The sequence below is a fragment of the Ambystoma mexicanum genome, chromosome 6q (genome assembly GCF_040938575.1).
Source record: "Ambystoma mexicanum isolate Mex_15411 chromosome 6q, UKY_AmexF1_1, whole genome shotgun sequence".
In the NCBI taxonomy this organism is placed as follows: Eukaryota; Metazoa; Chordata; class Amphibia; order Caudata; family Ambystomatidae; genus Ambystoma; species Ambystoma mexicanum.
Window position 1 is genome coordinate 1,172,191,064 of NC_090937.1, and position 17,411 is coordinate 1,172,208,474.

The 17,411-nt window shown below is 50.8% G+C and overlaps 1 protein-coding gene across 1 annotated transcript in view; it reads right to left on the minus strand.

Annotated features, from left to right (window-relative positions):
- LIAS (lipoic acid synthetase) overlaps positions 1-17,411 on the minus strand; it is a 487,597-nt gene that overhangs the window by 137,174 nt on the left and 333,012 nt on the right. The window contains exon 5 of the mRNA XM_069631781.1: positions 5,837-5,993. Within this exon, the coding sequence (XP_069487882.1) occupies positions 5,837-5,993 (157 nt within the window). The remainder of the gene's footprint in view (positions 1-5,836; positions 5,994-17,411) is intronic.

Here is a 17,411-nt window from a genome sequence, read left to right on the forward strand (position 1 = left end):
ACCGCGCACCCCTCCCCCCCGCGGCCCACTTACTTCACCAGCAGCGTCCCTGCTGGGCTTCAGACGCAGGGGCGTCCGGGGTCCGCGCCGCTGTCACAATTGGTTTCTGGGCACTCGATAATGTCCTCATGCACGATCAGGTGCAGGGGGATCCGCCCCCGGGCACCAGCTCCACAGGGGGAAGCGAAGCAGAGTGTCGCTGCATTCGAACAGCGTCTGTGTGTTGGCGGGCTGCCCCTCCCCCACCTGGCCCACCCGCACTTTCCAGTACCGGGCTTGCGTGGAAGCGGCGTGGAGCCCTTGGGCGGCCGTGTCGCAGCCATGCAGCCGCTGCGAATTCGCCAGCCGATAACTTTGCTGCCCCAGTACCGGCGAGTCCCGTTTTTTCAGGGTTTTCTCCAAAGACCTTCCGCCACAGTTCACCTTGGGTGTTCGTCAGATAGCTGATGGATGGCAGGATATTTTAGACAGAAGGATTTCGAACGGGCCGGAGCTCACCACCTAGATGGCCATTTTAGACGTGCGCAACAGCGCCCCCTCGTAGTGTGATCTTTTAGCGTGTCGTTCACTTGTTCGTATAGTTTTGTGAATGGCGCAAAGGCCATTGTGAGGGTCGACATGATCGAAAAAAGGTCAAGTTTATCCTTGCGTGTCGAAGTATTAAGTGTAGGAGGCTTTGGAGACTGATCAGCCTGCAGACTTCTTGGGTCAATCTGTTCAAAAGGTAATGAAGAATCGAAAACGACAGGTACTGATGTCTCCAAAGGATGTCCCTCCTCAGCCGACCGACATGTATCAGGCTTTAATTAGCCTTCCTCTGACCTTGCCCTAGATCCCTTCTCTTCCAATGTTGGTACTTCCTTTGTTCCAGCCCCGTTGGTAGACAGGGCGGGTTCTTGCTCTTTAAGATCACTGGCGGAGGGATGTTGATGGAGAGCTTCGTGTGATTGTCAGCCAAGTCTGAGCAGGTTGAGCCTAAAGCATACCCCTTCACAAATTCCAGGCTTTTGATAGGGACTCGTCCAGGGACAGATGGTGTCCTTGTGTTTGTTTTATTCTTTTAGATTGTATGCACAGTTAATTTTGGCTTAATAATCCCTTGATGGGCCATAAAATTGAAGGGGACAATGATGCTGGTATCCGGCGGGATGTCTTTGTCTGAAGACAATGTGTCTTTAGGGGGCTAGCCCCAAGCCTCCACACCTTCCAAGATATCAGCATCTGAGACCTCGCTCGCATTAAGCGGGCGACCGGACGTTACGACGGGCTGTTTTTTGGTGAACATTGATGGCACTATTGGGATCAAGGTTGGTCCCCGCCTATGCAATCTGTGGTAGATACAAGGTTTTTGGGCCGCGATTGCAGATGATCTTAATGGGGGTCTCACCCGGCCTTGCCAAAGTTCTCTAGACTTATGAAGGGAGCCAGTCTCAGAGTTCATTTGTGGCAGGAGCCTAGAGTCCTTAGATTGCTCCGTAGAGGTTGCCAAGTTATTACTGGGAAATGAAGGAATGTTTAGCTCGTGTTCTTCAGCCGAGGGCCTCAACGGAGCCATGCTATTGTGAGAGTTCAAGTCAGGTACTGCTTGTGCCTGCCCCTGAGTAGAGTCCCCCGGTGAGAGAGCCACTGTAAATGGGATGAAGTGGCTGGGTATTCTCGCTGGAATCAGACGATGGATTATGTATTTGTGCTTCTAACATAAGCAGAGTTCTAAAGGGTGGAGCAGGCAGTTCTCCCTCCACCCCTATCAATGGAAAATCAGCCGCCTTGTGCACCAGATCGTCAAAAGCGCCCACCTCTTGATAGGGTACAGGTGGGCCAAGAGATCCTCCGACCTGATCCATAGGTTGACTAGGTGCGAGGTCCAAGGAGCATGAAGCATCCCCCGGTGCAAAACTGGATACAGGCACGATTTGCGCAATTGGAAAGTTCGGGGCAAAACACAGACTCAACGTAAGAGGCTCTACTCCTGTGCTCGAGAGTGCGTCCCTCGAGTTTTGAAAGTTAAAAGTGCTTATGGTAGTAGACAGAAAATCACTCACCGCCTGGAGATTAGTCTCGTCATGTGCTGTTCCTGTTCGTAATTGCTGAGGCATTGTTTTATGTTCACTCAAAGTCCGGTTTTTGTAGCTCCTTAGGAGCATGGCCTCGTCCATTGGCCACCAGACACTCTGCTACACTCTGCCATACTTCGCTATAGTCGAAGGTTTTGAAAGTAGCGAGCGTGAGCGGAAGCAGGGTCGCAAAGAGCAGGCAGCAATAACAGACTCAGCGAGTCTGGTTGTAACGTGAAGAAACTCTGCAAAAGTGAACAGGCAAAAACAGACTCAGCGAGTCTCGATAATGTTGCAGCTTTCAATCCGCAAGTTAAAATCAGCAAAAAATAAGAAGCCGGGTCTGTGGCAACACCAACATCAGAAACTCTGCTACACTCCGCCACATCACAATCACATCCTAATACTGATGCTACTACTGAATGTGAAGTCATATTCACAGTATATTCACTCAATTAAACCACTAATGGCGATACATGCAAGTTTATTCATTGAAATAATAATAGGCACTGAGCGCACAATTGTGGGGAGATAATTATGTATAGTATGTTTGCTCTGCTGACCGGTTAGGTGTTACGGTCTTCTCCCCGCCTGTTGCAGACAGTGCAGTATATTCTAGAATTCACAAAACAAATTTAAAGCAGGTTTGGCGCAGTGACACTTGGCAACACTGACACACTTTCTCATTGGTACTATTAAATGCTGTTTCTAAGTGTCTGTTGCCTACGTCCTGTCCAAACTAGGCGTGTCAATGGATCACAGGATGTTTTGGCTATCACTTCCTTGTCTGATTTCGGATGTGGTCAGCAAGGGCAGGGTTTTCTAGGCTGTACCAACTTGCATAGGATATTTATTCCACGTTTCTCTCTACGACACTCATCATTAATTTCATAATGAGCAAGATGCCTTTCTAATGGACCGCTACTGCCTGATCAGCTTGCAAGCAATCAAGATAAGCTTTGTAACTGTTGGCATATTGTGCCATCCTGACACCACAAAACAAAGTGATCCCTTTGAGGGTGTCTTGGGGGCAGTGCTAGAGCCAATGGCTGAGGACGACTTGAACCATCCAGTTGCATACTTATCAAGAAAGTTCAATGACTGCAAAGTCAGCTATTCAGCCTTGGAGAAAGAACTGCTGACCAAGTCAAGTCTTTCTAGATTGGTAGCATCTCTAGTTGGGGGCCCATCACACAGTGGAAACATTGACGGATCACTCTAATCTCAAGGTTCTGGAGCAGATGGAATGCAGGGATAGTCGTCAGGCTTGTTGTGCCTACTTTGTTTTGTATAACGAACATTCCTGTAGTCGAAAATGTAGTTGCAGACTCCTTGTTAAGGTTCTATCTGCAGACTTCAGGTCTCAGCTCTGCGTGGAACCTGACATACCCTCCACTAGATGTATAGGCTCAATACTATCATTTCTTACACAAGTTGGTGAAGCCACCAGACTCTCTTTAAGGTATTTACGTATGAAGACCAAAACCCAGTTGGACTAACCATCACCAGGATTATATGTTCAAGCAAGCATAAAAGTGTGTTCTGTCACGCTTCCTACAAAGGAAAGTTCCAGATCTCTGTCATAACAACATAGCAAGACACAGAGGAGTTCCAGCCACAGGAAAATGAGCCCAGTTGGCCTGGGGAGTCAAATGTAGCTCCTCATAACTGATGGTTTCAAGCTAACCAGACTCTCCTTAGCTAGAGGCAGGAGTAAAATAGCTCCCAGCAATTTCAAACCCTGCATTAAGCCCTTTCTTCTGCGCTTATGGGTTCTACCTTAACCTCCCCTGGGTTGTGCCCAGAAACACCAGTACCTATCCTAGACTAACATCTACAGCCCTTTCAAAGAAGGTAGCAGGCACTCCTCTCCAGAAAGAACTTGGCATGATAACCTGTTCTGAGATGAGAGTTTGCAGCAAATGCTTTTTGCTCACTGTACCTGTCACAGATGGGAAAATATCCATTTGCATATCAGTCTTTGTCCCGCCCACATGGGCAGTCCAGCACCGAAATGCTATGGCATTTCCTCTCTGAACAAGTATACCAAAAGCAACCCCATACATGTGTTTCAGCCTTGTTGGGCCTCATCAGTGAGGTGAAGCTTTGTCTCTCTGAGCACAGTGAAACATCTACAGCCCACCCATGAAACTCAAGACGTCACCTTACGAAACATGAAGAAGACAATGGCACTTGTCAAAAAGCAAGCAGATAGATTTTGAGCAGATGTTCTACGGTTTCAGCATGGGCACAAGGTCTGGCTGGTAGTGAAACATCTCCCACAGCACCTCATACTGCTTCAAAGATTTGCCCAATTATTTTGGTACTTTTGAGAATACAGCTGTGATCAATCTGGTTGCATTCCACCATTGATTGCCAAAATCTTAGAAACTCATACATCCGCTTTTTCATGCTTCCTTACTCAAGCGCTACTATCATTGCAGAAGGTTGCAACGGGCTCCGCTACCTCCGGATTTAGTGAATGGCAAACTTCAATATGATGTTCAAACGATTTGCGACTCACGCTTCCATCCAGGCCATTTACAATTCTCGATTGACTGGAAAGGTTACAACCCATTCGATAGAACTTGGGAAACTGCCTCCTCAGATGTTTTTATTCGGCTCCATTTGTGCAATCCTTGTGCGCTGGGGATTGGAAGGGGGCATACTGTCAGACATCACTTGGGGCGCACCCATTTGTGGTGCTGTTGGCCCCTCTGATGCATACCAATCAGAACATGGAGCTAACCACAGCCTGCAGTCAACCCCCTTTCCCATCCAACATGGCAGTGCAACATGTCGGCCCCGCAACAGCATAGCGGGTTTCCACTTCCGGGGTGAGTTCGGGAGAATACTTATTGTGGAAACCAGCAGTCCATTCACTGCGCCTTATTGTGTGTGTTTTGTGTTTGTACCCATACCATATCTTCTCGTTCCTTACACTACTATTCCCGGTCCTCTATCCTGTTCTTGTGGCCCAGTTTTCCCGTGCCTCTCACCGCCTTCCTGGATGGTCATGGGGTTGCCACTGCTTATTTCATCAACAAACGCTGTGCACAAAATCGTTGCAACGCTTAACACAAATCATGACCATTACTAATTTCTTTCAACGAACGCTGTGCACCGACTTGTTGAAGAAGGTCTACTTATGAGGTTTTCTTCCCCTTTAGTGGTGGGATGGGGTTCCCTCTGGATATTTGGGCTTTCTGCTTGAGGTTACCAGTGTGACAGTGGTTTGCCAACTGTCTGTACAACGATTATCTTGGAGGGCAGACCCCAAATCAGCCGGGCAAAGCCGCAAGGCCAACCATTGACAGTCAGGAGTGGAAGCACCCCACCTTGAGGTGTCAACACAAGGCACCCGTAGGGATCCATGCCAATACCATTGTTCTATTTATTTGCTAAGACTGCCTCTTTATTGTGTGTGTGCATTGTGTGGGCATATATGCACGAGTACACACTAGATAATGCTATTTATTTTAGCAAAGACATAGCAATTGCAGATCTACTCTTGGGTTGGTCTCTGCATGGGATACTGACAATAAAGACTGAACAACACAGAAAACAATTTGGGATATGCAGGCAGGACAGTCAATGTGTTGATGCTGCATTGTGTGACAGTAGATTAATTATTGAAGGAAACAAAGTAGGAGTGTGCTTGTATCTAGGAAATTGGTTTCAGACTTTCCAAAGGTGGATAATTAAATAAAGATGCAATTTTTAGGGGCTTGATAACCAACGGGGAGGCAGTTGCATCTGAAGATTTAGATTCATATACTAACCATCTCTGTCCACTGAGGTCAAAACAACATAGTCCAAGCCCCACTCGGCAATAGCCTTTGCAGTGTTGTATGGCTCATTTGGGTCCAGAGGACTTGGGTTTTTCGCGGTTTTCACTGAACAGAAACGGCAGCCTCTCGTACACGTGTCTCCCATCAGCTGAAAATAAAGCAGACACAAGTGTGATTCCCTGTCTAACTTGTATTCTAAAGATCTGAAAAGAAGCACACAGTCAACAATGTGAAAAAACGCTAGACCCCCCACCCCCCAAACCCCTTACTCGCAATATCAACTTGGAGAACCTTTATAACACCAGGATGTAGAAATGTGTTCATAAAATAACTGTACCTGGAGGCCACCAGGGGGCGCGGGCAAGATGGCTGGCTAAACTATATGCTCCCCACATGGCCCTGGGAAACCTGCAAATATGAGCGCCTCGTCGGACAGTGACCCCCACCAACTAATGGAGAATTGAGAGAGGAGACACCGGGGAGTTTGGAGGCTTCGGAGCGGCCTCTGTGGGTGCCCCCACTGCGGAGATAGGTCTGTGTGAATCCCAGCCCTCCCCCTCCCCCGAACTACACAGAGGGAGACTCAGAGCGGGGACCGCTGCGCAGCCCGCTGCACCGTGGGGGGAGGAGCCGGCGCGCCTCCACCGAGCGACACCGGCAAATACCTGAGGGGGCCCCAGAAGTGCTGCAGTGGTCTTGCCCCCCCCCGGGGGGGCTGCCGACCTCAGATCTTAGTGGGAGGATCCTCTCCCTGCCCCTCCTCCGCCTCCGTGGTGCGGCGCTGCCTGAAGCCTTGACGGCTGGAGGAGGACTCGGTGTGAGCTGCGACATGCCTCTGGCTTTGCTGCTGGGGAGCGCCGGAGGCCGTGTCCTTCTCGCTCCCCCCATCTATGCCAGCTGAGACACACACCTGCCCGGGCCGACGCGGGAGCGCGCCCGGGCCCCTCTCCCTGCAGGCAATGTCCCAGCCCTATAAGAGCGAATGCCAGCACTGACCGCCAATGGTGGGGGCTCGCCTGGGGCCCCCTGGAGAGGGGCACCAGCAGAGGCTGCGAGGCCGTGGTGACATCGCGGTCCCTGGAGGTTCCCCCCTCCACCCCACGGCCTCTTCAACAGACCCGGGCCGACGCGGGAGCGCACCCGGGCTTCCCCCCTCTCTCTCCACTCATCGCGACACACTGGTACTGATTATGCGGCTGAATGCGCCCCACAGACAAGGTGAGACAAAATTTGCCATCCTACACTAAGAGGCCACAACGGGCCCTCCAAAACAAGGAGCTGTACCTCCACCACGCTGCCACCTAACTAAACTTGGGGATACACATCAATACCCCACTGCAAGAGGTAATCAGCCCTGAGGACATTACAGAAGGCCATTTGATAACACTGCCCCTCCCCATCATACTGAGGGGGCACGGAGAGGGGGCACAGGGAGGAAACACAGAGCGGGTTGCACTGAAGAGGAGAGTCCTCACCATAGAACTCTCAGACTTCAGTAAGGAACTGCCTGGTCCCCGAATGGTGTACTAATGAGGGCGCTGGAATCCCCCCCATAACGCACAGCTAGAGGGGTTACACATATCCTGAACACGGGGCGGGCGATAAAGACCTCAAAGATCCACCCTGCATAACAGCGTTGACGTCCCAGGGTGCCAGGAAGACCCAAGCGAAAACACCAGCGTATCACAGCAACCCAGGGCTGGTGAAATCCCATGAGCTGGAAGGAGACCCCTGCGAAATACCAGTTTATGCCAGGGCAATCAGAGATGGAAACCAGACCCCCCCCCTCCACGCCAGCCCCAGACATGAACACTATCCAAAGTAACATTCAGACAATCCTCGAAGAAATCAGAGGGATGAGGACGGACATGGGCACCAAGCTGGTTGACCTCACGGCTAAGCTCTCCACACTGGAAGACCGAATGGAGGGGTAGAGAATAACCAGGCATCAACAGACCCCCTTGAAACACAGATGGATATAAGGTTTAAGGAGCTGCAGCACCGTGAGGAGGATCTCCGCCTCAAGGTCGACGATATGGAAAAATCGCAAAAGGAGAAACAACTTAAGGATCTGTGGCACGGCAGACACAGAGGGGGAGACCCAGGTTTGCCTGGAGGGGAAAGTCCAGGACATGATCAGGATCATTCTGGGGTCGGACTCCGGAGAGACCCTCCTGCTCGACAGACTCCACCGAGCAGGCCGCAGCATAAGGGACCCGCGTTCAGGGCTGGCAAGATTTCACCATTACCGAGACAAAGCCAGGCTCTTGGAAAGGGCAAAGACCCTGAGAAATGTTCAGTATGGGAACTCCAGGGTGACAATCTATCAGGATCTCTCGGCCCTCACACTCCAGATGACAAAGAAATGCGGAACCATCACCAGATGGCTACAGGAGAAAGGGGTCCGATACCGCTGGGGGCACCCCTTCTACCTAGCGTTCGAACGGTGGGGCCAGAGGTACCAGTTAGTATCGGAGGGGGACATTCAGAGAGCCACAGACGACCTTACAGGGGACATGGCGGGAACATCCAGAGACCAAAATGCAGGGGACAGAGATTCTGGATGTGCCCCCCAGGGCCCTGATCTCACTCAAGGGAAGCTTAAAGTTAAGGGCTCTCGGAAGTTCCAAAAAACCAGACATCCCCCAGCGGACCGCGGGGGCCCCACATGAACGCATGGGTAGTGTCAAAAAGGTTTAATTTTCATGATTGAAGTTCAGCAGACAACTTCCATGGGATCTCAACGACCAGGGGAAAGTGTTGATTATCTTTTGTTTTCACCATGGTTTGGGGGTTTGTCCTCGAGTTCAAAGGACACGAGTTAATGTTGCAAAGTTATTTGACGAGAAGCCGGTAAAGTGTTATGTTGAATGATTTTCAGTGCATTGCCCTTGTGTGGGGATAGGGGCCAGCGGGCCCGTGCTGAGAGAGAAATCGAAATATGATCTCACGGCTGGGTGGGGAGGTTTACACGACGCTAGCGGAGAGGGGATAACATTCCTGACTCTAGGGCGTGAAAGGAACATCCCATGCGAATGTTTTTCCCGTGGCCAGGATAGCAGCCCTGGTGGTTCGCTGCGGGATTCAACCCTGTCTGGGGTTGCGATGACGAACGCCTTACAAATATGGGTAAGGGAGGGAAGGGAGGGGGGAGGGGGAAGGAGGGGAAGGTTTTTTGAGGGGATTATGGGAAAGGGGGAGAAACAGTTCGAGCCAGGGCTTTGTGTTCCACAGCGGGTTCTATATAGGAACTATACAAAGGAGTTTAAAGAGCGCAAGTTGAAGAACGACAATGATTGAGGGGAAAATAAGCACACTGAATGTTAAGGTCTTAAACTCCCAGAATAAGAGATCCCTTACGAGCAACATGTTTCGCAAACAAAGATTGACAGTCCTCTTTCTAGAGGAAATGCATTATAAACAGGGGAAGGAATTGATGATAAAGGGGAAGGAAATTGGCAATAATTACTGGGCCTCCCGTAGAAGTAGCAGGAAATAGGGGGTGGGCATTCTTATGGGCAGAACGCTCCGCCTTACAGAAATAGAAACTAAGAGGGGTTTCGGGGGACGGTTCCTGGGAGTCAAGGGTACCTGCGAGGGGGGAGCGAATCACCTTGGCCACCCTCTATGCACCCAACCTGGGCCAGATACGATTCCTCACCCAAATCTTCAGGGTAATGGACGAATGGGCAGAGGGGGCCATGATACTTGGGGGGGATTTCAATCTCATAATGGACCCCTGCCTAGATTGGTGGTCGGCGAAAGGGGGAGTCCCCAAGGCAACCTCCAAAGATAACCTAGCACTACAGGTCCTCCTGAGAGAACACTACTGGGTGGACGTATGATGCAGAGCACACCCGACCCAGGGTGGATACACCACCTTTTCACCCCCACACTACACCTACACAAGAACTGATCTCTTGCTAATTTCTGAAGAAGGGAGAGGGGAGGTCGAGCAACCAAGGGTAGAGGCAATAACGTGGTCAGACCACAAACTAGTGACAATGAACTGGTCTCTGCCCATCTCCCCAAGATCATCACGATGGCGATGCAACGACACGCTCCTTAGAGACCCGATATTTCGGGAATTCATGAGAAAGGAAATGTCAGCCTATTTTGAGATAAACGATAACGGCGAGACCGATATGGCCGTGGTGTGGGAGGCGGCGAAGGCCACCTTTAGGGTCCTCCTGATAGGTTCAAGGCGTAAGCGGGGAAGGGGCCTACAAGATCCGAACAGAACTGGGTGCCCTGAGAGCAAAGCTAGGCCAGCCGGGGGAAGATCGAGAGGCTCTTCTAGTGGAAATGCAAGGCAAAAGACAGGCGATGCACATGGTCCTTATAGGGGAAGTTGTTAAGAAAGCAAGATATACCAAACAAAGATATCATGAACGGGGTGACAGGGTCGGGACGCTCGGCGCACAAGGCTCGTGGGTGCAGGGTGGAGAGGTGGGTGGGCCTGCTCCGGGACCAAAGAGGGTAACGTGCGCAAAACAGGGGAGGAAATATCAGAGGGGTTCGTTGATTTTTATAGCGAACTCTATTCCGGACATGAGGGAGAGTCGCCGGAGGATATTCGGACCTACCTGGCCGTACACCCCCTGCCCCGACTGACTGACACCGAGCGCGAGGCCCTGGAGGGGGAAATATCTGAGGAAGAGGTGGAGGGAGTCGTTAAAAAACTGAAGGCGGGGAAGGCCCCGGGGGAAGACGACTGCACAGCGGACTTCTATAAACAATGTCTATCAATACTGTTGAAGCCCCTGGCCAAATTATTCAATCATATTAAAAATCAGGACTCGATTCCACCGACGTTCTTACAGGCCCTAATCACTGTAATACCCAAGCCGGGCAAGGATCGGGCAGAGTGTGGGTCATACAGACCTATCTTGCTCTTGAATTTAGATGCCAAGATCTTCACCAGAATCCTGGCGACCAGATTAGAGGGTTGCCTCCCCCGCTTAATACACCCCGACCAGGGGGGATTCATCTTGAATAGACAGGGCTCTGACAATAAGCAGAAAAACCTTCACATGCTCAGCTCAAGGACAGTCCGGGAAGAGGGCGCAGTCTTGCTGGCCCTCGATAAGGAGAAGGCTTTTGATAGGGTAAGCTGGGCCTTTATGCGGGAGGTTTTCTCAGCTCTGGGGATGGGGCGGAGGTGGTTGGGTTGGATGTCGGCGCTATATTCCTCACCCTCGGCCAGGGTGGTTGCGAATGGGACAGAATCGAGAAAGTTCCCTCTGGAGGGAGGTACGAGACAGGGATGCCCACTGTCTCCCTTAATCTACGCATTGGTGATGGAACCTTGGGCAATCTCCATCCGCAGGGATGAGGCCATCGGAGGGGTACAGATGGGGGACACAACTTGTAAAATCTGCCTATTCGCTGATGATGTGTTACTCTATATCACAAAGCCAACCCAGACAGTCCCCAGGATCCTCCAGGGCTTGAAGCGCTATGGGGACTTATCAGGTTACAAGGTCAACATCGGGAAATCTGTAGCATTTATGGGGGGAGGTCTACCAGACCCAGAGATAAACTATGTGAGAGGGCTCCCCTTTACATTACAAGAGGATGGGTTCAGATACTTAGGGATCCAAGTAACACGTGACCTCAATGAACTATTCCCATGTAACTTTCCCTCCCTCTGGGCAGCAATTAAAAAGGACCTAGAGAGATGGGCAAGATCGGGCCTCTCCTGGATGGCGCGCCTTAATCTGATAAAAATGGTGATTCTCCCCAAGTTTCTATTCCTCTTCCAAATGCTTCCAGTGCAGGTACCCAAGACATTGTTCACAGAAATTAAACAAGTCCTCCTGAACTTCCTCTGGTCTGGCAAAAAACACAGGATCTCCTATGAGGTATTAACCAGGCCAAGGGAAGATGGCGGGATGGGATACCCGGACTTGGAGACATATTACAGGACCGCTCAGTTGAGGGTGCTGGTCAATCATTTCACCCTAGGTACTGAAAAGCAATGGGTGGCTATGGACAATAAGGTCCTCGAACCTATCATAGTTGAGGAATGGCTATGGGTCCCAAGAAAAAAACATTCCTAGGAGGGTCCTGAACCACCCAATCTTGAAAGTGTTATGGTCCCTGTGGAGGGAGGGAGGGAGGGAGGCTACTATTGTTGGCTCACAACTTGGCCCTCCCCACTGAGCTGCATCTGCCCCCCCCCTTTATAGACAAAATAGCAGAGCCAGCTGCGTTTCAAAAATGGTTCGAAGCCGGTCTAAGCAGGACTGGCCACCTTTGGGTGGGGGGCTCATTCCTGCCTTTGAGAGTTTTGGAGGAGGCACTGGGAATAGGTACCCTGTCACCATTCCGATACCTCCATTTTACGGGGGTCCTTACCGAACCATCGTGGGGGGACACCCTCAGGAGGGATCTAACCGACTTTGAAAGACTTCTCATCTCCACTCAGGGCTCCAGGGGGGCTGATATCCACGGACTTGCTGCAATTCCGGCACCAGGCCCTCAAGGTCATACAGAGGTGGCATTACCCCCCGCAGTGGATTACCAGGATGAGGGCGGGGTATGACCCACATTGTAGGAAATGCAAGAAGGCAAAGGGTGACTACTTTCATATGTGGTGGAAGTGCCCGGTGGTCCTGACATATTGGGGGGAGGTACTATCCTGGATCAAGGGGGTGGATGGAGTCGAGAGGTCTCTGTGCCCCTGGCTCCTCCTCTTCAGAATTGATGTAGGAGATGACCATGAGGGAACTCAGGGCCACATGCTACAGCTTTTGTTGGTGGCGGCTAAGTGCTGTTTGGCACAGAAATGGAAAAGCCCTGCTATGCCGGGAGAAAAAGGTATGGGTCACGAAGGTAAGGGTCATATTTGATATGGAGTTTCTCACCCATTTGATTGACGAGTCCAAATCAAACATTGAAGAACTATGCCTCCCCTTCTTTGAAAAATATGGTCGCAGGTCTTAGGGGGGCAGAACCAAACCGAGGGCTTCCCGGACCAATTGAATGTTGCCTAAATGTTTGGCCCAAAACTCCAGCGTGCAAAGAGACAAATGAATAATCACTTATGCTCTCCATAAACTCGCTATGTGGACTTTGTGCGAGTGCTCGAACTGGGTGAGGGTGGGGGAGGCATGGGGGGACATGTTATTCTTGTGTTTAAATATGTTATGCAATGTTATAACGCTAAATATTAATAACATTTGATTTAAAAAAAAAAAAGAACTGTACCTTCTTTAAACAGTAAATCGATACTAGACTTTTGCCACCTTTGGTAAGGGACAGACAATTTCATCCCAACAAAAACGTTTGAAAAGGCGATTTGGTGTGTAGTAATGTAATGATAACTATATGAAAAGGCGATTTGGTGTGTAGTAATGTAATGATAACTATATGAATTATGAAAAGTTCAGAACTAGAAGAACAAGTTACTTACCAAACTGGTTACGTTCTTTCGATGGGATGTTCCTCCGACGTATTCCACATCTATGCCCCACAGCTGTGCACTTCGGAAACTTTTCAGCAGAGGGTGTCCTGCGTCGATGGCATCGAGCCGTTGTCCCTTGAGGGCCTCCGTCGAGGGTCGACATCACTGGATGTTATATATAGGACGCACAGCGCCCGTTGCCTCAGTTTACTTTTTCCCCCAGAACGTGTGACACCAGTCTCCTGCCAGTATAACTGCCTACAGCCTTGCGGAAATGGAAGCGGTAATCACAACGGAAATTCTCCAGAGGGGCAGGCTGGGAGGGCGATGTGGAATACGTCGGAGGAACATCTTATCGAAAGACCGTTACCAGTTTGGTAAGTAACTTGTTCTCCGAAAGGATTGTGTCCTCTGACGTATTCCACATCTATGACAGACTCCCAAAGCAGTACCACACTATGGAGGAGGGAAAGAATTTAGACTGTGAAATTTAGAGTACCCAATCAAATGGCTGAATAGAGGACTGCCTTACCAAAGGCCAAATCCTGCCCATGGATGGAGTCCAGGGAATAATGTTTAACAAAAGTATGGCCAGAGGCCCATGTGGCTGCCTCACAAATATTGCGAATAAGAACACCACTTTGTAGAGCGGTGGAGGCAGCCACCCTCCTAGTAGAGTGAGCCAGTAAGCCTACCGGAGGGTCCGTCCCCGCCAAAGGGTAGCATTCAGTGATAGTCAAAACAATCCATCTGGATAAGGTCTGTTTAGAAACAGCCTGACCCAAGCAGTGTCCAGCATAACCTACCAAGAGCATATCGTCCACTCTGACCCGGGACATCTGTGAAAGATAAAAGCTCAAAGCTCCCCTAGGATCCAACCTATGGAGCCTCTCCTCTTCCTTACCAGGATGCAAAGGAGGATAAAAAGCCGGAAGAACCACCTTCTGGCTCAAATGAAATTCAGACACAACCTTCGGAAGAAAAGAAGGTCGCACCCACAGGACAACCCTGTCCTTATGGAAAACAGTAAAGGGTGGCTTGGCAGAAAGTGCCTGCAATTCACTCACTCGGTGTGCGGAAGTAACCGCAACTAAAAATACAGTTTTAAAAGACAACCGTCTCTGCGGATAAGACTGTAAGGGCTCAAACTGAGCTCCCATCAGGAACTTTAAAACCAAATTCAAATTCCAACCCGGCACCTGGAAAGGGGACGGTGGAAACACATTAGACAGTCCTTTCAGAAACTGTGAAATCAAAGGAATCTTAAAGTAAGAACACTCTTCAGACGAGCGCTTAAATATAGACAGCGATGCCAGGTAACCCACTTGAAGGCCCCTGTGGGCTACAGAAAGCAGACAAAACAACAACATAGGAATGGAACACTGGAAAGGATCCGCATTCTGACCCCTGCACCAGTCGAAGAACTTACGCCAGCGTCAAAAGTAAAGGGATTTTGTTGCGGGCCACCTACCCGAAAGCAACACCTCCAGCACGTCATCTGGGAGGTCCCAATCCTTGTAGCTTCAGATACTAAGCATGAAGGTTGAGCGACCTGACCTCTAGATGGAGAACCTGACCCCCCTCTTGTGAGAGCAGATCGTCTTGGTAGGGAAGACGGCGTGAATGGCAGATGGACAAGTCGAGAAGGTTCGGGTAACACGCGCTCCTGGCCCAATCCGGAGCAATGAGGATCATTCGGGAACCGAACCTCTAACCTCCGCAACACTTGAGGAATGACAGGGACTCGAGGAAACGCGTACAGCAGTGGGAAGGACCACTCCACTACGAACGTTTCCCCTAAGGCTCCGCTTGAAGGAAATTCCTGCAAGCAAAATCTCTCGCACTTCCGGTTGACACTGGTGGTGGTACCCCAAAGGGCGAAGGTCTCCAAAAGAACTTCCTGAGCCAACTCCCACTCGTGAGAGACCGTGCTCTGCCTGTTCAGAGCGTCCACTGCCACGTTTTCGTCTCCGGCCAGATGACCTGCCGAGATCAAGATTTCCTGTTGGTTGGCCCAGAACCAGAGCTGCATCGTCTCCCTGCACAATGGGAGTGACCCTACCCCCCCTTTTTGGTTGAGGTAATGCATGGCCACTGTGTTGTCCGTCATAATCCGGACAGTCTTCCCCCGCACAGACAGCAGAAAAGCCTTCAGGGCCAGTCTGATGGCTCTCAGCTCTAACAGATTGATGTGGAGTCTGGCGTCTGACTGAGACCAACGGCCGCTGGCTGTCAACTCGTTGGCATGAGCGCACCATCATGTCAGGGAAGCAATCGTCACGATTGTCACCTCTGGCCAAGGTTGCCAAAACGGTGCCCCCTTCAACAGATTTCCTTTGTCGGCCCACCATAGAAGATCCTGGGCGACAAAGATCGGAATCTGAACGGGATCCAACAAACTGCGACCACTGCATCTTGAGCGCCCACTGTAGGGATCTCATCTGCAGTCTGGCACCAGAAAAATGCAGGATGCATGAGGCCGAGCAACCTTAAGAATTAGAAAGCCGGGACACTCTGGGAAGTACCTGTGGTTGGGATGAATCGGCACATGAAAGTAAGTATCCTTGAGGTCCAGAGACACCAACCAATCCTGAAGTTGAAGGGCCTGGAGGACTCGAGAAAGACTGACCATCTTGAACTTGTCCTTGCTGAGAAGCTTGTTCAACCAAAGCAAGTCCATGATGGGTCTCAATCCCCCGTATTTCTTTGGGATTAAAAAATAAGGGGAATACCATCCCTTGCTCCTCTCCGCTACAGGCACCAGTTCTATGGCGCCTTTCTCCAGCAGGGATAGGATTTCCTGCGCAAGGAGCGGATCCGGACACTTCAAAGAGAGCTTCCCTGGTGGACTGTCATGAGGCCGCTGAAGGAAGGGAAGGCAGTAGCCGTGGGCTATGATATCCAGAACACACACATCTGAAGTAATGGCACACCATTCTCCAAGATGCTGCGCAAGTCTGCCCCCAACCGGCGAACAATGGGACATGGCCTCATGACGGAGCTGGAGCGGCTGCGGCAGTGCCTGAGGGCAAAGAGGCAACTGCCCGAGCGGCTTTGGTACCACAAGTACCCCGTTTTCCACGATGGGTATCTTACGGTGGCCCCTTTGACTGGCAGCTCCTCGTGATCTACCAAAAGAGGAGTAAAAACGAAAGGAACCTCCCCTCCATTGCTGTCCGCTAGGATGAAAAGGCGGAGGTTGACATACTGCAGCGCTCAAAGACTTCGCTGCAGCTTTGGAGGTCTGCAACCTCTCGAGGCTCTCGTCAGCCTTGCTGCCAAATAAATGAACGCCATCAAAGGGCATGTTCAGAAGATGGCTTTGCACATCAGGAGCAAACCCCAACTTCCGCAACCACACAAACCTGCTTAGGACGGTACTTGCAGCAATGGACCGGCTAACACAGTCTGCCGTGTCCAACCCTGACTGAAGGGATTCACACATAGCATCCTTGCCATCACACACAATGGCAAGGAATCCATCCCTTTCCTCCCCCTCGGGGATATGCTCAGCCGTGTATGAAATACAGGTCCACAGAGTGTGTGTACACCTTGCCAAGGCACATGTGGAGTTGACAGCTTTCTGTGCCACGCTCCCCGACGAAAAGACCTTCCGAGCTCATCCGTAGAATCGCTTGTCATCCCTATCCAGAGGGATGGTAGGGTACGCCTGCTGCCTCGAGGTGGCCGTAGCCGCCTGAACCACCAAACTCTCAGGAGTGGGGTGAGTAGACAAATAGCTGGGGTCGCTAACAGATGGCCGGTACTTTTTTGCCAAATTCCTATTGACCGCCGGAAGCGATTCCGGGGCTGCCAAGCCGATGACACCCTTTTTTGCAATGGAAGATGTAAGGGCAATACCGGGTCAGAGGGGGGACCTTGGTCCAAGATGTCAGTAAGGTCATCTTGAATAAAATCCTCAGGAGGTCTGGATCACCAAGGTATTCGCAAACCCTAGACATGAGGCGCCTGTAGGAAGTGTCTGCATGAGCCCCCGGCTCCGGCCTACCAAACTCAACTTCCAGAGAAGTATCCAGGCTACTGGCGTCATGTAGGGACTGCCGCAACTCCCCCAATGGACTGTCACCCAACAATCCCGGAGCCTCATCCTAAGAAACAGGATCTTCAATGTCTGATCTTTCCTCCTCTTCAAAAATG